At 51.1% G+C, this 23,221-nt stretch overlaps 1 protein-coding gene across 1 annotated transcript; it reads left to right on the top strand.

The window, feature by feature from the left end:
• Positions 1-672: 672 nt before the first annotated feature.
• Positions 673-21,511, top strand: LOC136115876 (dynein axonemal heavy chain 9-like). Its single transcript, XM_071803278.1, has 11 exons — positions 673-1,059; positions 7,014-7,210; positions 7,864-8,022; positions 9,505-9,635; positions 11,268-11,479; positions 11,673-11,906; positions 14,415-14,582; positions 16,463-16,579; positions 17,304-17,454; positions 20,375-20,443; positions 21,391-21,511. Exons 1-10 carry the CDS (start codon positions 907-909, stop codon positions 20,404-20,406), a joined length of 1,554 nt encoding a protein of 517 aa, XP_071659379.1. The 5' UTR covers positions 673-906; the 3' UTR covers positions 20,407-20,443; positions 21,391-21,511.
• Positions 21,512-23,221: the final 1,710 nt, after the last annotated feature.

The following is a 23,221-nucleotide window of genomic DNA, read 5'->3' as shown; positions in this document are numbered from 1 at the left end:
CTGGAACGTGAAACACAAAAAAGGTGCTAAAAGTACTTGCTCTACAGTGTCATTTCATGAGTGGCAGCAGCACAGTCGGGTAAGGAGAAGGTTCCACAGCATGCCCGTCTGCCTTTCTGTCCTTGCTTTATTTCTCAGAAGCACTGCAGTGTCCTTCCCTGTTTCTCCACCTGTTCCTGGAGCTCTTGCTCTCTGGGGTTGGGGTGGGACATGCAGCTGAAATATTCCCATGGTATGCATGGTCTTAGGAGCAAAGCACCGTGACTCAGCCTAAGTAGATCTGCCGCTTATTCTTTTGTACTGCCAGCAGATTGTGGAAGTAGAGTATAAAACCCATCCTTATGGAGAGATCTGTGCATTTTAGGCTTACTCTAAGTAAGCGGGACCGGCGGGCAAGGACTGAACCGGACCGGACCGCACCGGACCAGCGGGAAAGGACTGAACTGAACCGGACTGCACCGGACTGGCGGGAAAGGCCTGAACTGAACCGAACCGAACCGAACCGGACCGGACCGCTGCGGGACAGTGTACGCGACTCTACGAGTCGAGCTTTTCGACCCTCGCGATCCGTGCACACGCTCGGCGAGTCCGTGTCTGGAGTTTCGGGGCTCGCGCGTGGCGTGGGGATGCGGGTTTCGTGGCGGTGTTTTTTTTTTTTTTTGGTGGGGGTTTATTTCGGCAGGGGCGGCGGGGTCGTGGTGGTGTCGTCGTGCCCCCCACCCGCACCTGCCGCCGCCGCCGTATAATTTCACTTCGTGTTCCGGCTCAGACTGCACGGCGAGCACAAACACCCCCCCCCCGCCCGCACCCCAAAGCGCGGTCTCTCCCGCCCTCGCCTTGCCCCCCGCCCCCTCCGGCCCACCCGCGGGAAGGGCCGGAGGGGGTCGGCAACTGCGCGCGCCGCGCATGCGCGCTCTCCCCGCCGCCCGGCAACCGGCCCCCTGCCCCCCGCCAGGTGCCCAACGGTCAGTCGCTCGGAGTCAAGCCCGCCGGGCGGGCGGTCGCGGGGAGGCCAGCGCGGGAGCGTCTTGCCGATCGGCCGAGGAACCCCGCGCGCGGGTAGGCAGGGAGGCAGGCGGGCCGGGACGGGGAGACGGGGACGGGGACGCGGTGTCTCTATGCCTCCCCGGGGGGAGGCAAAGCCGCTGGCGGGGTCGGTTTCTTCTTCAGCCCGCGGCCGGGGCGGGCAGCGGGCCGAGGGACCGAGCGAGCGAGCCACCGAGGAAGAAGCGCGGGAGGCGGCAGCACGGGCAGGTGAGGGGGTTAGGCCTCCGACAGCGGGGCTGAGAAACCGCGGGACGCCCGCGTGCCCCCCCCGCCCCCGTCCACCCCCCCCGCCGTCCACCCCCGTCCACCCCGGGCACGGAGCCGGCAGGGACGCCCCGGCTTCCCGGGGGGGAGGCGAACTCGCTGGCGAAAGGCCGGGGCGGGGGGTGGGGAGGAACTCTGGGCGGGGATGGGCGGCCGGGCTCGCTGCGGCGGACTGGGGCGGGCAGGCGGTGGTTGGGGCCGGGGAAGGCCGCCGCCTGTGCTCTCATTGCCCCTCCTGGTACAGTGTTATTTGGAGCACAGAGTTTAGGGGATGGACAGTGAGCAATGAACGGTTATAGAGTTGCAAAGAAAAATGACCCTATCTAAAGGACAGTCTCTCCCAGGATGTGAGTCTCTGCAGTGCAACCCTTTGCTAATTGCAAGGCAGAGAGCAGATGATTCAGTAAGTGGGGTTTATGGATCACAAATAGACATTAGTAGAAAAGATGCCCTGGGAAGGTTCAAAATATATGGAGGTACAAATGCCTGGGTAGAATGGATCAAATATATGGTGCAAAGCCTAAACGAGCAATTGCTATGCCTGTGCAGCAGGAAGGCCTGTGGCCCAAGTGGTACCCTTCCCTCTGGGGTGGAGCGAAGATTGACAGGGGATGGAGTGCGTCTTAGCCTTATGCCAAGACTCTACGGCATGGAGAAATAAGTCGTGTCATACTCTCTCCCTACTGTTTCCAGCTTTGCAGGGAAAAATATCAAAATTCCCCTGGCATTTTCAGGAATAATTGAAAATCATACTGCCTGTCTCTCACGACGCGGCAGGAATGATACCAAATTCCTAGGAACATGAGTAGGTGTGCAGAGACACGGGAAGTTGGTCCTCATATGTCCTCAAATGCTTCTTGAGTGGATCTTTGGTGGTACTGTGGGAAGATGACACTTCATTCCATTTTATCCCCCACTGGGAAGGCACCTGTGACGTCGTACAATTGGAAATTCCTTTTACCCTGGCATTTGAACACTGTGATCCATCAGGGCAACAGAAAAAGGAGTTGAGGGCTTTCCTCTGATGACAGGGTTTATTTCAATTAGATTGGGGTCCCCAGAGGAGTCCCCAAGGAACACAAAGCAAGAAGTCAAGGTAGCTGCGGGTTCTGAGTCCTTTTTGTTTTGGTAGGTAACTATAAACAAGAATGTAGACGGGATAAATAACATTTATTTATAAGTTATACTAGACAAGCAGTTAAATGAATCACCAAACAATTAGATGCTACTAGTAGAATGGCATGGGAAAATAACATGGTCCCCGATACGATGTTGGCAGAAAAAGGTGATACATGTCTAACCACAGCTTCAGCAGAAGAATTGGCTGAGAATTCAGGTGTAGATAGTCCACTCATGGGATTGTTAGAATCTTGGTTTGGAATATTGAGAGAAATTACTTCTTTAATCGAAGTAACAGAAGCACTGATTTCTATAGCATGCTACATCATTGCGTGTCTGCAAGGACTTGTTCAACACCTTATTGGACAGCTCTATCAAAGCAAGTGCCTTTAGGGCCACTGCCATGCTCAGATAAAATGATCCTGCTAAAAGAAGGGGGGTGGTGCTGGCAGTGTGGGACAACAGCCTGCGTGCTTCAGGGTGGGGGCAGCGGCTGGTTCTGTAGTTAACAAAACAAGAAAAAGGCCCCTCCCGTCATGGGGTTGAAGTTTCTTCTGTCCAGGTTTTCATTAGTGTTGCCCCCATATCTACCAAAAATTCTACTTGTTTGTTCTTTTGGGTTTCTTCTTCCCAATGCGGGAAGCACCACCCAGGCTGGTCCCCCAGAAGGACCAAAAGGTGACTGTGAAAAACAGAGTTTTCCAGGTTGCGCCCGGGTTACCCTCCGTGGTGTTTCGCAGGCTTTCTTCACTCTAGAATGGCGAATCCAGGCATTCTGTTCTCTGATATTGGTAGCAGTCAGGGGGTCTTGAAATGGACCTTCCTGTTATGGTTTCAAAGTTTTCTGCAAAAGACTTCACATACTCATCAGTAAAATGTGGCCCTCAATCAGAGGATCTAACAGCTGGGCCTCCAAGCCTTGGTATTATTTTGTGTATCAGTGTTGTAGTCACCTCCTAAGCTTTTGCTGTCCTGGTAGGGAACGCTTCTGGCCAACCTGAAAAAACATCAGTTAATACCAACAAATATCGGTACCCCCCTTTTCCTGGGAGTTCTGAACAATCAGTTTGCCATTGTGGTCCAGGCCCATTCCCGTTCCCCATTTGACCCATTTCTAGCTTGGGCATATTTTTGGGATTAGTCTGGAGGCAAAGATCACACCGCTGTCACCTCTTCCACAGTGACAGACAAATCTCTAGCTCCTGTCTCCCTAATCAAATGTTTGCGTAGTGGTTCTAGTCCCCAAGGCCCCTTCTTCTGCTCTTCCCTTCCTAAAGGCCAAACCAGGTGGGAGAAAGCCCCACTGTGTTTGCTTTTTCAGGAGAAAAATAAGTGCTAAAAAGCCACTTTGGGGGTGCCCAGGTGGATCCAGTGGTACCCAGACCCCCCCCAGAGGGAGCATCCCCCAGCACCCCCAAGTCCTTCGCAGGGCTGCTCTCAGGCCCTCCATCCCCAGCTTGTGTTGATAGCCGTGGTTGCCCGGGGCAGCTGCGTCTCCCAGGCGAGCTGGGTCCCGCCCCGGCCCGCCCCCGGCTCCTCGCAGTGTCCCTTCCCCCGGGCAACGCGGCTCTTCCCCGCAAACACCCGCCGGTGCCGGCCGGATGGAGCAGGCGGTGGAGCCGGTGCCCGGCGCCGAGCGGCTGTGCCGGTGCGCGGCGCGGGGGCTGGGGGTGCCGGCGGAGCGCTGGGAGCGCTGGGCAGGCGGGGAGGCGGCGGGGCCGCTGCTGCGGAGCTTCCTGGCGGGGCCGGCGGGGCCGGCGCTGCTGCTCTGGCGGGGCCCGGCCGGGGAGCTGGAGCTGGGGCCGCCCCCGCCGCCCCCCGCCGCCCGCCGCAAGGGGCTGTTCTTCCTGCGGGCCCCCGGCGCCGGCCCCGGGGAGCTGCTCTGCGGGGACCTGCCCGCCGATGCCCTGCGGCACTTTGCCGCCCTCGTGGAGGAGGTGAGGATGAGGGGCCACGGGGGCAGGCTCAACATGAGGAGAAATTTGTTTGCTGGGAGATGGCAGAGCCTGGCCCAGGCTGCCCAGGGCGGGTGTGGAGTCTCCTTCTCTGAGACATTGAAACCCGCCTGGACCCACCTGTGTGATCTGCTCTGTGACCCTGCGTGAGCAGGGCTTGGACTGGGGGATCTGCAGAGATCCCTTCAACCTAACCAGGCTGGGATCCTGTGAGGCCTGGGCAGCCCCGGAGGTGCAGAGGGAGCCCTGGCACCCATGAGTACCGGGTGCCCCTCGCACATGGCAGCGGGGAAGGTGTCCCCTCCTACAGACAGGCTCCTTGGCCTCCCTCCCTTCTCTGCTGATGCACTTGTACCCTTAACTCTGCCCTTTGCAGTACCATGGACGGCTTTAGAACTCATATAAACCACCTGAATGCTGATCCACATCAGCTCTGTCTATCAGTGGGGTCCTTGTGGGACTGATGTACCCACAGGTGCTGGAGGGGACATCTGCAGGTCACCTACTCCAAACCCCTGCTCAAGCAGGGCCATCCAGAGCCAGTTGCCCAGGGCCATGTCCAGGTAGCTCTTCATTATCTCTAAGGATGGAGACTTCACAACCTCTTTGAGCAACCTGGGCCAGTGCTCGATTACTCTCATAGTGAAAAAGTGTTTTGTGATGTTCAGGAGCCTCCTGTAGCTCAGTGTCGGGTTATCTCAGGTGGGCTGATGTTTTCTTAAAGAGATCGTCAAGAGGTTCGAGTGCTTTTGCTTTGCTGTGTTATTAGCCTGAACTAGACAATGTTGTTTCGGTTTATTCCTGATGGCTCCTCACCTGGAGAAGTCTCAGGAATGAGGCTGTAATGGGAAAGCAGAGGAGCTGCTGGATTTGAGAAGCTCTGATCATGATGTTTGGTATATTAAGATGGTGACTGATAGATTGGATTCCCAAGAGCAGGCTGCCAGACTGGTTATCCTGGTTTTGTGAGAAAACACATTATTTATACGGGGAGCTTTTGTTTTGATGAGCCCCGTGGTCTTGCGAAGTCTGCACAAACAGTGGTTTTGCATCACGGCTGGCCAATAGCATTGCAAGCACCGTCTGCTATGGGTAGATGGTGGGGTAGGAACACTTTGGCAGATCCTGTTAAATCCTGTTTTCTGGATGCCTTTGGGAGCCGGGATGGTGCGTCCCAGCTGCGTGTTTGCAGGCTTTGCTCTCCCCTGTGCAGACATGCAGTATTTCTGCAGGGAGCAGATTGTGCCTGGTTTTCATCCTATTTTCCTCTCAAGCTTCACTTGAAGGCAAAAGCAGCGGTGGTGCTGGGTCAGGCAGATGGGGTGGGTCTGCGTGAAGGTGAAAAAGGTCTTGAATTTCCTGGGGTTGGGGTCGTGTGTTCCTCTGCCCACACTTTGTCTTTATTCAGTGAGGGGTCACAGCTGGTGACCTTGTCCACTTGTTGCTTCACTCCTGCGGTGCCGAAGGGAACACACCTGCTCTGTGGGCTGGGGCTTCATCCTGAGTCCAGTTATCATTTTAACAGTCAGAAAGAAAATGAACGGCTATCATTTGCCTGGTTACAACATCACTGGCATTAGCAGTCCACATGCTTTAAGTAATAGAGACACATCTTGCTAATAATGCAGCTAAAACTGCTGAAGGTGAACTCGTCAGCACCTGCCCGTGTGTTCCCTGGGGTTGTGCTCCCCCTTCCCACGGCTCCCTGGGCACGAAGGTGGCTGGTCGGGTCTTCTTCGGGTCTACAGAGCCAGCCACAGTTCCAAAGAGTCTTCAGCATCCTGGGACAGCACCATGGAGGTGCTGAGCTGCTTTATTCCGTTTCAATTTTATGTCCATTTGCAGCTATTTTTATGCCTTTAGTCACCTCCCCCCCTCCCCTACCCCCACCCTGAGTCCAGTAACACAAAGGGCTGTTGTTTGTCACTAGGGACAACCTGGCTTTGTTAGGCTGTTGCCACAGGCTGGTCCCAGTGCAGAGCCAGCCAGGATAGGTGACAGACACGGTGTTGCTGTCACAGCTCAAACAAGCCAAAAGCAGCTCAAATCTGGGCAAACCCCGACCAGCCCCACAACCCCATGCTGCCGGGTCAGTAAAAGTGCTGATAAAGGCAAAGCTCCTGTTTGGTGGGCTGCAGCTGGGACCTGGGGGACCCTCACCACCAGTGTATCCCAGGGGGTACCAGCAGACCTTCCCTTGCAGCACACTGAGCTCAGCCCAGCCCTGGCAGGCTCAAAGGGCAGCCTGACGGCTGTGCCCATGGGCAGGGACATGGGGACCAAGCACCGGGGACAGTTGTGAGGGCAAGGGACAGCAGCCCATGGGGCCATCTCCAGTTGCGGGCTTGAAAGGCTGGGAGAGCCTGGGGATGGGGCTGCTCACTTTGCCTACTGGCTTCCACCCTCCTTGGCTGCTTGGATTTGGGGAAAAGGGTGTTCTGCTGTATAAAGTGGGCCTGTAGAGATGCCCATTCATCATCAGCTGCCTCTATTTCACATGGGAACTGCTTGAGACAGCAATGAATATGGGTCTCCAGGCTTGGCCAAGCACAGACCTCAGAGCCTGGTGGCCCGTCCGTCTCCTGCTGCACTTTTTTCTCCATTGGTCTTCCGTGACTCCCGCTGTAGGTGATCGTGCCCATCCTAACGAACAAGAAGAACCATCAGGGCTGGCCACAGGTGGTGTCACAAGACATCGTGCGTCATGTCCACAACCTCAAAAGTACCATTTTCACAGTTGTTGGCCAAGTAGACGGCAAGACCTTGCTGCCTCTCCCAGCTGGCTCAGAGGGAATTGAGGACATTGATCTGGAAAATGAGAAATCGTGAGTACCACCCCAAAATAACAGGTTCTGGAAGGTCCAGAGAAGCAGATGCGTTTGTACATCAAGTTGTCATCGTGTCTGGGCTGCGTGCGTGCCCCTGTGGAACCCCAGGAGATGTGTGGGTGCAGTGGAATGAATCACTCCTCAGACAGGACGTGGTGCGGGTGGGATTTTGTGAGAAGTTACTGCTTCCAAGGCAGTGGGGTGACCTGTCCTCAGCTTCCCAGCCCACTTGGTGGTGTTTCTTGCTGAATTAAGTGAGTTAATGACTGCAGGGATGTAGAATATTTTGAGGGAGAATGGTATGGGGAGAGAGAATCTTGCTGGATGTGTGAGTCTCCAGGTCAGATCCTGAACCTGAATGGATCTGATGTGACAATGACTGGCTGTGCAGAGAGGTGGCGACTGGCTCTTCATTTCCACCATTCACTTTATGAACAGTGTTGTTGCCCACACTGCTGCAGACATTCAGCCGTTTTCTCCAGAGTGTAATTCCTATATTAAACCAGTGACAAAATCTTATGGGGTTTGATTGTTTTGTGGTTTTGAAATGTGAAACCCTGTAAAATCCAGCTGCCCACACGGCCATTGGAAGTAGATCCAACTGAGCAATGCACATCAACAAAGTTAATCACGTACTCTGTTTACTACAGCATGGAACGGATAGATAAATCTCTGGTGTATGCCATGGAGTCGGCCATCATAGACTGGAGCCACCAGATCCAGGAGGCACTGAAGAAAGAGTCTTCAGAGCCTCTCCTGCAAGGCAGCAATCCGAACCCGAAGGTGGAGCTGGAGTTCTGGAAGAACAGGTACCCAGAGCAGCCTGGCCAGTGCACGGTGCCCTGTGGTGCTGGTTTTGTGTAGAGGGAGAGTGCTGGTGGTGGAGCTGCTAATTCCATGAGTTGAGAAGAACAGGCCACTTGGGGTTCATGTAGGCTTCAACTAAGGAAAATTGCTCCCGCACAGAAAATCATCATGATCTGCAAAGTGCCTGGGAGGTCACTGGGCAGCTGGCTGTGTTTTAACTTAGCCCCACCACAGGGGCTACACCTCAAGGGACTTTTTTCAGAAATGCCCTTTACAGGATCCCAGCCTGGTTGGGCTGAAGGGGCCTCTGCAGATCCCCCAGTCCAAGCCCTGCTCACGCAGGGTCACAGAGCAGATCACACAGGTGGGTCCAGGCGGGTTCGAATGTCTCAGAGAAGGAGACTCCACACCCGCTCTGGGCACTCTTTCGTCACTGTTCACTAGGAGCCATCCACAGGAGTAATTGCTGATGGACACCTGCTGGGGGCTGTCTGGAAATGGTGCATCTCAGCTGGCTGCTGTTCATCTGTCAGGGCCAGAGGGGCTTTAGATGCTCAGGAGCCTGGGAGTGGTATTTCCTCCTGCCCTTTGAAAACCTTTGTGCTGTACTGGTTCAGGCTGACTCGGGGCAAAGCCCTGCTGGCTGGAGAGCTGTTGCTAATGCCTGCAGAAACACGATGGCTTTTTTTCAGCGATGTTCTGTCAGTAGCAGAGCTGCTGTCATGCTGAACTCAGCACTTTCTGTCCTGTAGGGTTTGTCTGTGCCTCATGCAGCTTTCTCCCATTTCCACAGTCCATGTGTAGCTGGAGGAAGCCCTGAATCAGGCCCAGGGGAAACAGATGATGTTGGGGGACAGCTGATGGCCCAGTGTAGGTGGGTAACATGGCCACCAGCATCCTGGTGTGCATCAAGAACAGTGTGGCCAGCAGGCCCAGGGCAATGACTGTCCCACTGTACTCAGCGCTGGGGAAGCCAAACCTCAAATCAGTTTTGGGCCCCTCAGGCCAAGAAAGACCTTGAGGTAGTGGAGTGAGTTGAGAGAAGGGAATAGAGCTGGTGAGGGGCTGGAGCACAAGTGTGATGGGAGTGGCTGAGGGACCTGGGGGGTTCAGCTGGAGAACAGGAGCTGAGGGGAGACCTTCTGATCTCTGAACTGCCTGAAAGGAGCTTGGAGCCAGGGGGGGTCGGGCTCTGCTCCCCAGGAACAAGCGCCAGGATGAGAGGAAACGGCCTCAAGTTGCGCCAGGGGAGGCTGAGGTTGGATATTAGGAAACATTTCTTCCCAGAAGGGGTTGTGAAGCATTGGAACAGGCTGCCCAGGGCAGTGGTGGAGTCACCATTCCTGGAGGGGTTGAACAGTCACAGAGATGACATTCTCAGGGACACGGGGCAGTGCCAGGGGTTAGGTTATGGTTGGACTCGATGATCTTGAGGGTCTCTTCCAACCAACTGATTCTGTGATTCTGTGTCTCGGTTGCTGTAGGTGTGATGACCTGGAATGCATTTACAACCAGCTGACAACGAGGAAGGTCAGGAACATGATGGAGCTGCTGGAGAGAGTTGAGAGCAGCTACATCCCAGCCTTCAAAACCATGCTAATGGATGTTGAGGCAGGTGAGATGCTGGGGCAACTTTACCACAGTGCTGGCTTCTGGCCTTTCTTCATGGCCTGGTGTGACTGATTTCAAGCCAAATCTTTCTAGTTTGTGAATTGAGACTGGGCTGCTTGTGCTTGAGTCTAGGCTTTTGTTTCCAGGCTGGGACAAGCTCCATCGCTGGTCTGTTGAGCCAGACTCTTGCCCAAGTTCAGGGTGAATGGGTTTGGGAATTTATTCTGCTGTAATAAAGTGTTTGCATTACTCTAACAGGACTCACCTCAACTTCCACCAGCTCCTCTGGTGTTATTATGCAGGAATGGGAGTTCAGACTAAGAGGACGGATCTTGTACCTAAGACTGCTTTGTTAGAGCGCTGCTTCTCAGGCTTTGGCCACTGCAGCCCGAATTTCCTTGCTTTGCTTTGCTTAGGGGAGTTGAGCGCAGCCCAAGGAAATATTGCAAATCCCTGTCTGTAGTGAAAAACAGTGTAGTCCTGCTGGTCTGTCCCCGCAGACCAACACAGCTGGACATCCATGTCCAACCCAGCTGCTCTCTGGCACAATGAAACCATCCAGACTGTGTTAGCTGTGCACGTGCTGGCAGAAAACACTGTTCTTCACCACTTCACGTGCAAACATTGAATCTCTTAAGGATCTGTGTCACACTCTGCATTGTGCAGTTTAAATGGGCTGGAGAAACACCCCTTATATAAGGAGCCAAGGGTTCATTGTTAAACTAATTAATACTTTAAGGGTTTAATCAAAATACAACAAATATTTGGTTTTAATCCGGCTACAGCGATACTAACCCTAATTGGATAATTTGGACTATAATTGTTAATTTCCATTACAGCGCAGTTCAGATTTGTGTGCACCTGCTTTTAAGTCTCTGCCCCTTTCCCTGGCATTGTACTGGTGTGGCTGCTGTTGGTGGATTTGCTGGGAGGGTGATGCTGATAGTGGGAGTCTCTTCTTCCTTGGTCTTGGGCCTTAGGGGTTATTTTTGCATGCATTCAAGCACTTCTGTCACTTCTTGTTGGTCCACAGGTTTAATTGCACAACGATCTGGTTTTATTAATGCTTGCGCTCTGGGGTAATTCTTCAGGGTAAAACCACACAGCTGTACAGAGCTAAGCTAAAGCTTTCGACGAGTCAGACATCAGTTGCTTTACTGTTGACAGGTTTTCTATTACAGTCAGGACTGGTGGGGCTGTCGTCATCTGCCCACTGGACAAGGAGTTGCTTGAGCCAAAACTGAGCTAAAAAGGGCTCAGGCCAAGGCTGTACAGCCTGTCGTGCTGTACAGCAAGGCCATGGCTCACAGCCATGGCAGCACTGTATTTTTGGTGCTGTTGGGCAAATTCCATGTGACTTTTTAGCAGTTGTGGACTCAGGCTCTCCACGAAGCCCTGTCCCAGCTCCCTGTCCCCTGCCATCACGTCAGCTTATTTCTGTTCTGGTTACTGCCGCAGGTGAGTGATGTTCACGAGTGAGTGACCTGCAGCACACAGGTGGCTGAGGGTGCTCAGTGCTTGTCAGGACAGTTTCTTTTCCCAGGCACTTTTCCATGTGGTGAGGCCAGCACCTAGCTGGGAACCCAGCACACCGCAGCTGGGTGGTTCTTACCGCTTCTCACGTCTCTCAACACAGCTTTGACTGAAGCTCAGGACGTTCACCTGCACCTGACACCCCTCAAGCGCCGCTTGGAAGACGTAGAGAGGGTTGAGTTCAGCGAGGTGAAGCCTTTCCTGCTCCCCCTGCTCCACGTGGTGTGTTTGATCTGGGTCACCTCCAAGCACTACAACATGCCCGTGCGGATAGTGGTGCTGCTCCAGGAGATCTGCAACCTTCTCATTGAGCAGGTCTGTGGCTGTGATGCCTGTGTTTGCAGTCCCCTGTGTCCCCTCTCCCCTTCTTCCTATTGTCCTTCCCTGGAAAAGTGATTCTTTAGGCAACATTTAACTTAATAAACAGGTTCAAATGTGTTCAACACAAGAAGTCCTTGTTTTCCATGATGGCAGAAGTGACCTCTCAGGTGTGATTTTGCTCTTCCAGGCCCTGGTGTACCTGTCTCCAGAAGACCTTCTGAAAGGGGACATGGAGGAGAGCCTGGGCAAGGTGCGAATGGTGCTCAGTATCCTGAACATGTTCAAAGAGGCATTTGAGGAGAGAAGGGAAAAACTGCACATGTATTATGAACCAGGCCAAGAAGTGAGGGAGTGGGACTTCAGCTCCACGATGGTGTTTGCGAGGCTGGACACCTTCCTGAAGAGACTGGAGATGGTGGAGGTGAGACTCTGGTCTTGAAAAACATTGCAAACCGTCAGGAGAACTCTGTAGCCAGGAGATCACTTGCTGGCATCTTTCCTTTCTATAGCTTCACCTGATACCAGGGAATGGGGCCACTCTTTTGCTGTTAGGTCTCCTGTTACAGCGAGTCTAAGACTGTGTTTTACTATGTCCTGCTCAGTGCATATGTAAGCTGGTCAGGTTGATAGGTGTGTTTTTTGCTCTCAGGAGTCCCGTTGGACTCCTTGCTCCTGTTGGGGCAAGAAAAGGAGGATTACTGGAGGTGTGGTTTGCACAGCTGTAAATAAAGCAATGTAATCTCCCAGGTCTCCTGGTGCCATCAGAGACAGATTTAGGTTATGGTTGGACTCAATGATCTTAAGGGTCTCTTCCAACTGAAATGGTTCTATGATTCTATGACACCCTAGAGCTGGGTCCTGCCTGTCTTGGAGAGGCCAGATGGCAGGATCCCCTTGGCTGTGCCACGTGGGCCTGGGGAGGAGCAGGGACACGTTCCTCACCAGGTTGTCCCTTCGCATCCTCATAGTCCATCAAACTGGGGTGCTGTGGCTCAGGGGTGTCCCTGTTTGCCAGATCTGTCACCTGAGGCAGGGACATTGGGGTGTCATCCCTGAGCTCCCAGTGTGGCCAAGGGCTCCTTGAGCCACAGGAGATGTTCTGCAGAGAGCAGGTCTGAGTGTGAATGTGGGAGCTCCCTATGCTCTCCTTACCACATGGCTGTGTCTGGAGACCACAGACATACAGACACCATATGTACCTGTTATACAGACACTGTATATACCTCTTATACAGATACTGTATGTACCTCTTGTACAGACCTTGCATGTACCTGTTATCTCTCACGTGGCTAACCACACACATTCATCTGCTCTCCACACACATCCCAAATGAATTTCTTTGTTGATTGTTGCTGCGTTCTCAGTGTGTAGGGTTGGATGGCCAGTGTACAGGTTGCTGGTGTTTGCAGTTTTACTGCTTTAAATGTGCCATATACTTTTATGTGTTCCTTAATTAACTATGTTGAAAACTGTCATGACTGGTGCCTATTTTAAAAGTATTCATAATGATGGTTTCCAGTAGGGTTTGATGTGAAATAAACCAAATTATGCTGGTCAGTGTAGAGAGGAATATAAATAGACACAGGAATAACTGCAGGTTATCATGAGGACAGTGTTGGTGACAGGTTTACTGGGACCCTGTAAAGGCTCTGGGGCACTGACTGCTGGGATTCCATGGATGCCATGGGCACACTGTGGATATGGGCTGCAGACAAAAGCCAGTGGGGAGGTTTTGAGCTGGGGCACTGTGCGTTTTGACCAGTGTCTGTTTCCTCCTTCCGTGGCTGTCCCACACTCCAGGGACAGTAGAAGCTGCAGTATCTGGAGTCAGAGGGAGAGCCTGCGGAGTGAGCTGTAAAACAATAATTAAAAGCATAGTGCACACCAGCCTGTTAATGAGGAAAACTGCTGCATCTCTCTCCGTCTCAATTTCCCCTCATCACTTCATTTCAAGCAACCTTGCAAGACAAAGCAAGGGACAACTGGTATTTCCACATTATTTTTTTGCCTTACTAGGTATTTGTTCAAGCGGATGTGCTGGTGTGTCGAAGTGAATATGAATGCATATGTGCATTTGTTTTCGAATTTTCATAAAAGCTGCAGTTACACTGGTGCATGGGTAGCCCATGAGCACGTGAAGAGGGAAGGATCCCTTTCCTTTGGTTCGTTGCACTGTTTCATATTACGTGTCTGTGGTAAAACCTGCTGCCCTGCTCGGGTGGCCCCAGGACAAGTGCAAGCAGAGAGTGGCCACCAGTACATTCCTGTGCACATTTCTCCTGGTCCTCTGAGACAATGGATGTTCAACCAGCCCTTACTTGGCCCTACCTAGGGAGACAGATGAGGTGGGATGGCAGCAGAGCTGCCCAGTGCTGCCACCACCACTGGGGGAGCGGGACATTTTCCCAAGAGGTGACACTGCCAGGCTGCAGAGGATGGGAAGGGAAGGGAAGGACCCGTGTGCCACCTCAGCAGAGAGGGCCAGCGGGGCAGGTGCTGCAACACCCACTTGGACACGTGGAGGTTTGACTGCGCAGGAGCTTTGGACAGTTTGGGTACCTGTGAATATTAGAAATCTGTCCTTGGTTAATACCTATAAAATTGGGATTCTTAGCTATGCTGGATGACATATAAGAGTCTCATATCCTGCTTTGGATCTGTCCTTTAAATACACTTAAAAGCGATTTTACAGTTGTCATGGTATTTCTAGTGGCTGCAGCAGGTCTCACTGGGCAGGGACGTGTTATGAGCAGCCACTGATGCTCAGGACAGGCAGATCAGGCTCCCCCCTTCCCATCCCTGCCACCCAGCCTGAGCACCAGCGCTGTGCTTGGGAAGGTCCCTCAGCAAGTGCAACTCTGTCGTGACAACTGTTGTCGTCTTCTTTTGTCAACATCATGACCTGTGTCTCCCTCCGTTGACTTTGAAGGATCTCCTGGCAACTTCCTTGGACTTGATGAAGCTGGAGAAAATTGAATTCAGTGGGATTAAAGGGAAGACCCTGGGCCAGCAGGTCCTGGACATGTATGAGGAATTCCAGGAGGCATACAAGGTGTTTTCAGAGCGAACCTATGACTGTCTTGACCTGACCAACACGGTAGGTGGGACCAGTTTGCGGGAACATCAGGAACATGTGCATGTTTCCAAAGCAGCAGTTTCCTGCTATCTTCTTCCCAGCTCTTTCCTCCTTTCATTATGATCTGATCTGGTACTGGAGGGAACAGGGAGCCGCTGGCCTTTCCTGCAGAGATTTGGGACTTCTTGCACGTCTATATCTAACATATCTTGCTAGATCAGCACCTTAGATCAGTGCAGCTGGGAAACTGGGATTTCCATGAGTTATGCACAAGCTTTTGCTGTACATGGTGCTTGCTGAGGTATAAGAGCTATACCAACACCCACATCTCTTTGCTTTCCTGCTCTTGGTATTTACCATGTTTCCCCAAAAATAAGACCTACCCCAAAAACAAGCTATAGCATGATTTTTCAGGATGCTTGAAATATGAACCCTATTCAAAAAATTAGCCCTAGTTACAGTTCATAAAAAAGTCAATTTAAATAGGGTCCAGGCAGCTATACATGTAAAAAAGTAAGCATCTTTTGCAGCAAAAATTAATATAAGACTCTGTCTTAGTTTTGGAAAAACAAGGTAGTTTGCCTGATGAGGGCCAACTCAGATCATCTCTGGGATGTGTTCGCTCCTGCCTAGATGAACACATGGCATCTGGGGCTCTCAGAATTCAAGGATGCTCTATTTTATTATCAGTAGTGCTTTAATTAAAGGAATATTCCCAGCCCTCTGGGACCTGCCTGGTGTGGGGATGGGTGGCTCGTGCTTTGCTTCCTGCAGCTCCCAGTACATCTCTGCAGGGGGTGGCACGTCCCCAGTGTTTCTTGCTGGAAAGCTGCTTGCTCCATAGCACCCCTCCTTCAGCAGGGCAGGCACAGAGGAGAGGTGACAGTGGCTCTGCAGGAGGTGGCTTGGGTTTGGTGACCCCGTGGCCATTTGTGTGACTCTGAGTCATGTTTGTTCTTTCAGTGCTCTAGTTTTGCACCCTCTGCCACTGCTGGAGCCGTTTTTTTTAGCTAAAACATGGCATCTGGATCTGCTGGAGCTCAGCAGTAGCAATAGTAAAAGCTATTTCCTTGCACTTTGTCCTTTGGAAAAGAGACACATGACCTCATTTTTAGTGGTTTTGTCCAAGCTAGAACAGAAGGACTGTCACGGACTGTCAAGTTCAGTCTTTGATTTGGACTCTTTTACGTGTAGGAAAACAAATATAGATGTTACTCTTGAAGTTCAAAGGATTTATTACAATTGAAGCAAGAAAAGCAGTGCAAGAAGATGATGGAAATTACAGAAACCCAGTACTGTTGAGTTTGAAAAGGACCTCTGGAGATCACCCAGTCCACCTTCCCTGCTCAAAGCAGGCTCAGCTAGAGCAGGACTGTGACTGGTCAGGTGAAATATCTCCAAGATTACCTATGTCCAAGTGTGGAGACTCCACAGCCTCTCTGGGCAACCTGTGCGAGTGTTTTGAAACTGCCTCACTCACAACCAGCTCACCATGGAACCACAGGCTTGTTTTGACTTGAAAGTAGGTTGGATTTGGGACTCAGCAGGTGCGTCCGTGGGTTTTCTGGATGATGGTGTGGTCTTCAGGCCAAGTGGTGGGGGAGAGGGTGTGGAAATAGTCCATCTTGCCTGTAGGCTGAAGATAGTGCCATGTGGGCTGTGGAAAGCCCTCAGGACCAAAGGGTCCCTCCCAGAGAAAGGGCCAACATCTCAGCCATGGGACAGCACAGAAATGTTCTCAAGCTTCGTGAGGACTTTGCCACGTTGCGATGGCTGAAGATTGGCCAGAGGCGTGGCTTAGTTCACGGTGAATAAGAGAGGGCATCTCTGGATCGAGGAGTTACAGGTACCTTCCTAGTGCCATCTTGCAGCCTCACAGCTTGTGTTTTGCCTTTGTGCAGGACTTTGAGCAGGATGCCTTTGGTTTCCAGCAGAAAGTAGAAGACATGGACCGTCGGCTGGGCACCATTTTCATCCAGGCTTTTGATGACGCCTCCAACTTGGACCACGCCTTCAAGGTTTGTTTATCGCTCCCTTGCTCTTCCCTAAAAGGGAAATCAGGGCACCCGGCTCGGTGAGAATCACGCTGAGGAGACCAGGCAGTGCTGGAGCCACAGGCACATGGGGCTGGTGTTTGCTGGTGGGACAGTGGGACTTGTAGCTTTTGGGCTGCTCTTGGTTTGGGATGCTCAGGCTGGTGGGTCCCTCACAAAGCTTTTGGATGCCAGGAGATCTATTTGTGTCTCTCTCTGCAAGTTGGGGGAAATCATGCTTTTTCTAGGATTTCCTGGTGAGAATTGATATTGTTAGTATCAATTTGTTAATATTATTAATACATGGATCTGTTTCAGTTTTGGAAACAGGTTTTCTAGAAACAAAGCTGGTTTATTTATCAATTAATCTATCTTGCAGAAATAATAAATGGTATTTTTTAAAAAAAATCAATATAAGCATTTGTAGAAAAGACTTTAGCAAGTGACAGTGTTTATCTTTGTGAGTTTTTTGAAAAAAATAGAAAATCTTGAAGCATTTGAAGAACAACAGTTGGAATGTGGTCCAACCCCAGAGGAAGTCTGAGAGGCCCCGTAACAAAGGGAGCAAATTTCCTTTTTCCAAAGTGCCCATCGGTGCGGACAGTATTGAAGCCTCTGGGCTGGGGAGGAAGGTCCCAGCTGATCTCTCTGCAGGAGTCGGGGTTGTAAATTTTTCCCCTCTTCTTTTCCTGCGTGTTCACCCCAACAGCTGCTGGACATGTTCGGGAGCCTTTTGGAGCGACCGGCAGTCGCTGCAGATGCTGCTGGCACATACTCCGTCCTCATCAGCATGTTCAGCAGGGCCCTGGACCACGCCAGGCTGATCTACTCCCAGCACATCCAGGCAGAGCTGAAGCTCGGTAGGTAGAACGTGCTGAGTAAAATGGGTTTTACAGGGAGTTTGATTGAGATTAATTTGGGGGGGAAATGATTTATTTTTCTAAGGACCCCAAAACTTTACAAATTGCAGATGTTTTCAGCCTCTGTAGCTCCTAGTGGCAATGGAAATGCCTGGGAAAGCTCTGTTCTTAGTATTAAAGCAAATAATTGGTTAGGAGTAAAAATACCCTTTTTCAAATGTGTATGCATGATATGTGACTGGGAATGGAGACACATGCTGAGCTTTTCTCCCAGCGAGGCTGTGCCAGGAGGTTTCTCTCCACATTTGTGTGCTGCCTCCAACACCCCATGGGACCTGCAAACCCACTCATGTGCTCCTCAGAATGAATTTACTTTGTTTCCCTTACAATGCTTAAAATGCAAAGTATGCGAGTGGGACTTTGTAACCAAGGGTTTAATCAGCCTTTTCCAAGTTTATTATTCCCCGTGACTGTTGGCACAGGGGGGAATGGGTGGATTTCTATCAGATTATGAGGATTCAAGTGTGTCATTTTGAACAATAACCTATTTACTTGCCTCAGAAAGATCATACTGGAACGAGACAAGTCCTGGACTGGAGAGAATCATGGAGAGAATCATTTGCTGTGAATTTGTGGTTATTGTTCTGTGGCTGTTAGATAAGACGGACAGAAGTAACTCCTGGTCAGAAATCCCTATGTCAGTGTTTGTGAGGGGCGGGGAATGTGTCCCAGGCAAGGGACACCTCACATCAGCTCAGGTTTGGACATAGTCTGGGCTTCTCGTTCGATCTCAGCTCCTTATTCAAGATCCAGAGGCACTTGCCTTGGTCACAGACCTACATCAGTGTGGCAGATGTTGGATTTAAGGAAGGAAGCTGGGAAATCAGAGCAGTTTTCTGCAAATGAGGTTCTGTTGTTGCATCTTTGGGGTTACAAGTGCAGTGTTCAGTCAAATGCTGTTCCAATGTGCCCTCCCCAGGATCCCCCCTGTGCACAAGAACATGCCGCCGGTGGCTGGAGCGCTGCGCTGGGCGCAGGAGCTGCGAGCGCGAATCCAGGTGCCGTTTGATCACTTCAGGCACATCCCACATCTGTGCGTGTCTGTTCCAGCTAAGTTGCTTTATGACCACCTTGCTATCTTCTCTGTAATCAATCTGATTTTCTTTCTGTGGTGAACATTATCCCATGGTTATAGCTGAAATAATTCTTAGTCAAAGAGGTGTGAAGTGGTTGCACTGGTGCTTTTCAGCTTCCTTGTGATCATTATTTTTTTTAAGAAACTCATTCACTGGATTTGTTTTGAAGCGATTAAGAGGCACAGTGGGCTATTCAGCTTTCAGACATAGTTCCCGGGTTGCAATTGAAAGAGGTATCAGAACCTTTCCTGCTGCAATCCCACTCAGCATGTTCTCCAGGACCTCCTCAGCTGCAAGTCCTGGTTCTGGCATCATCCAAACTGTGAATAGCAGAGAAGTGCTGGGCTGGACTCAGCTGAGATGGGTCGATGGAGCTGGGTTTGCATGTTGGGGAGCAGACGAGCATTTTGTTGGGCAGAAGAAAACTTTCTCAGCGTTAAACAAAGGAGCCATCTCCCAAGATCAAGGAAAGAAACCAATGCTGGTATATTTATCACCCAAATGCTTGTTATAACGGATGGTGTCAGGGAAGTATGGCCTCATACTCACAGCTGGCACCACATGAGACAACATTTAAGAGCTCTGTAAGCAAGGCAGTGTTGGACTTATGACAACTGAGGGTGTTCTAGGGACTGCACCTGGTAGCTCACAGGAATGGCTTCACGTGTGCTGGTCAGGATTCTGTGTAAATGGATCCACTTTTTTAATGTACTTGACCAAAATAACTTGACCGTCACTGTACCATGTTTGTAACCTTCTCTCACTGTATCTTGCCATTAAGTGTCTTTAAGTGCACAGTTACTCTGCAGCAGCAAAGACATCGGTGCAATGAAACAAACTCTTGGGCTGTTCCCAGCACAGAGCCCAAGTTATCATGTCTGATTTGAACCTAAATGGCAAATTTTTGTCCACCATGAAGGACCCAGATCTGCATTTCACACTGATTTTCTGTCCTCTGTTTAGAGTAGTTAATAACATGCTCTGCAACGGTGGTGACATGATGCTGTTGAAAGGGAAAAAGGATTAAAAAGGAGAAACAAAAGTGGTTTTGCTGGGATTTACTTGGATTTGCTCAGAGGACTTGTTTACTTCCAGCAGGTTTCTCAGCACTTGCCCAGCGGTGACTGCTCAGGCGCTCCTTTTTTCCAGCTTTTGGTTAAGTTAATTCAAGTTTTGTCAATATGTCCTCCAAAATCAACAACCATCTTGAGGAAAACTTGGATATTGTAGATGAAACAGTGGGGAAAAGACAGCATGATAAGAATTCCTCTGGCCTGCTGTTCCCTGGGCTGTACAGCCCTGGCAGCGTGGCCAGGGCTCTGCCTCCCGCACTCTGGGACACCTTTGCTCTTCGGTTTGAGGGGCATGAATTGGGCACCGCCAAGAGCTTCATCTGCCGGGAGCCACACTCTGCTTCTTTCTGTGCCTCTTTGACCTCAGAAAGTGGTGGCTGGTGAGCAGAGGTTGCCCTGCTCTGTGCAAACACCGGAGCATTGAGTATGTTACGGAGACCAGTGTTCCTGCAGCAGCTCTGGGCCCTTGTTCTTCCCCCAGGACGTGGTTCTCATTTGCCAGTTGCCATGCAAACACCCGCAAAAGGGCGCACTGGGGCTTGGAGAGCTTTTGTGCAGTGAAATGGTTTTGGGCGATACGGTGGGGTTGGAATGTAAGATCCCCAGCCAGGCTCTGCCTGCAAGGTGGTGGGTGGTTTTGGGAAGGGGTAAATAGAGACTGCAGCCTCACAGGGCTAAATGTAACGCTGAGCTTGTCTGTTGTGCCACCAGCTGCTTGGACTCTGCTGAAGGAAGAAGGGTGATAGAGAAGTATGAAGAAATGATCCAGCTGCTCGACAGGTAAGTGGTGGCTCAGGCATGACTGTAACTATATGAAAAAAAGCCAAACCTTATAGAATCATAGAATTGTTCTGGTTGGAAGAGACCCTCATGTCCATCCATTAACACAACCCTGGCACTGCCCCGTGTCCCTGAGAACCTCGTCTCCACGTCTGTCCACCCCTCCAGGGATGATGACTCCACCACTGCCCTCGCAGCCTGTTCCAATGCCCGACAGCCCTTTGGGGAAGAAATGTTTCCTAATATCCAGTCTGAACCTCCCCTGGTGCAACTTGAGGCCATTTCCTTCTCCTTCTCTAAACCACCTTTCAGCACATTTGCAAGCCCAGGGCCTGAGAATGTCTCTTTCTAAGCCAGAAGGAATTTTGTGATGAGAGAGGAGGAGGAATCCTTTGCTACACACCACAGTCTTTCTGTGATATCTTGAAATGAGAAGTTTGCATGGGAGGGACAGGGGCTGTGCAGCCCAGCAGAAATGTTGGAACGAGATTCTTTTGGATGTAGGAGATGCTGTGGTAGAAAACCTGAGCTGACCAGAAGTCTCAATCCACTTGTGCCCATTCACAGTGTACTTACCGTGGCTGTAATGTGTGTATTCCACAAGTGGGAGTGGGATTCGTTGCACCTCACTTAATATCTTAATGTTTGATGCTAAAACTGAACTGATTGCTCTGAGCTTTTGAATGTTTGTCCCCAAATTTGAATCCTCTGCTAAGAATGGTACTTGGGGGATCTTTGTTTTCCTGACTTGATGCTGTCACTGGTTTTCAGGTGTTTGTCTTTGAAGCCAAGATCTTTATGGAGGTGGTGTGGGTGGGTTTTAAATAGTCCTTGATGTTCTTCAGCCCTCAGAAGTGGACTTGGCTTTTATTTGGTTCTATGTCTTGGTGTGCGGGCTTGGCAGCTACGTGGTGGATGTTTTAATTTGTTTGTTTGTTTTTCGGCAGGTATCAGGAGAAGCTCTATGCAGACTGGTCCCAGACAGTCTCTGAAAAATCACAGTACAACCTTACTCAACCGCTTATCCGGCGAGATCCAGAAACCAAACTGATCACAGTTAATTTTGATCCCCAGGTAAGAACTAGCTTTCCTGTCTGCTGGAGGGCACGTCTCCAAGCTGTGCCCCACCGTGCATGGCAAGTCTGGTGGGATCGCTACTAGATCTGTTCTGCTGAGGTCCCTGGAGCATCTGTTATGGGTGACATGAATTAACCATCCCCTTTGTGGGCTCTGTCTCCTGGTAAAATATCAGGATTACAGTTTAAGCAGCGCAGATTGTAATTAAAGCCAGAAAGTCTGTGAGTAGCCAGAGGTTAACTGGTGTCAACATCTCCAGAGCAGGTTGGTTTGACGCTGGTGTGGGGAGCGTAGGAGCATCATCCCACAGACGTGGGTTCGTGTTATGTTTACCTGAAATCTGAGCTTCCTGAAAGGGTATAAAAATCCCAGGAAAGGTTTGTTTTGTTACTTCAGTGTTGTGGCTGTTGGATTTCCTTAATTGTGGTGCAGGAGGCTTCCAGTAGGTCTCTGTTCCCTAGGGCTGCCCTCTCCAGCACAGGGAGGCCTGACCATCCCCCTGCCCAAAGCAGAGGCAGGGTCCAAGCCAGCAGAGTGCAGAGGTGGATTCAAAGGTTCTGGGGCCTGATGAGAGCTGGGGCCTCTCAGATGTGAAATGCCATTTGCTGCGGAGGTGCTGAATCTCAGGGGCCTGGGAAAACATCAAACACTTCCCCCTTTCCCTGGGACTTGCTGCTGTTAGAGAAAAGTGTTGAGGTTCCAGAGCTCATTCCAGCTTGGCTCTCAGACAAAGGATTTGTCCAGCTCCTTGGAATCTCCTTGCTAAGGTGGGAAGCAAATGGCCCCAGGGGATGTTTTCCACCCTTCACCCTGGTGCCAGGGTTTGGAGCCTGTGACGTGCTGAGCATGTTCTCAGCTCCAGTCTCTGAGTGCTTCTGCGCTGCTCTCAGCTTTCCATACTGAGGACTGCCTCATGTCCTCAGGTGCCTGCTTAGCAGCCCCTTCATGCCCTTCAGAGCAGATAGGAGCACCTCATTTTGCCTAAAGGGAGGATGTATTTGCAACCCTTCAACATTAAAGAATCTTCCAGAGCTCACCTTCCATGGAGGAGAGGGAAAGAGGGTAAGACATCCTTGACACCATGGTGGGGATGTCTCAGACATTCCAGTGCATAAAAGGGAGGGGAGTTTGGTTCTATCTCACTTGGCCTCCTGCTCCCTCAATCCCCTGCTTTTCCCTTCCTCCCATCCCATCCTCTTCCATCCACCTCCTCAAACTGCTCCCTTCACCCTTCTGCGCTCCGTCTTTCTTTCCTCTTCTTGTCATTGTGGACATAGTCACTTTAGTATTGTAGATACTCCTCACCCCTGCCATTGCCCATACAATATACTGAATTTCTGTCACCCAGCCAAAATGTGCAGTTTCAGGAGCATTTTCCCTCTCACAAGCCACTAAACTGAGCAAAGATTTTTTTTTTTTTTTGTCTTAGAAGTGATATATTGCGTTGGAAGACCTTGCTGCTCCGTTTGTTGCAGGGACTCACTTCTACTTGGGTTTATAGTTTAATAACCCACTCAATCCCGTTCCATCACAACTCAAAGATGCTTTTGGTTGTGCCTCCTCCTGCAGGCACAGTATTGCTGAAAGACTGTATTGATGAGGATAGCTGAGAAGACCAGAGATCATCATGGCTTTTAGAGGCTGCACAGGGTTTGCTGGCTGGGTAGTTAACAGAGCTATATGTCTTTGATTGGGAAGCAA

Source organism: Patagioenas fasciata, unplaced genomic scaffold (genome assembly GCF_037038585.1).
Source record: "Patagioenas fasciata isolate bPatFas1 unplaced genomic scaffold, bPatFas1.hap1 Unplaced_6, whole genome shotgun sequence".
Classification (NCBI taxonomy): domain Eukaryota; kingdom Metazoa; phylum Chordata; class Aves; order Columbiformes; family Columbidae; genus Patagioenas; species Patagioenas fasciata.
This window is presented reverse-complemented; position numbering and strand designations above follow the sequence as displayed.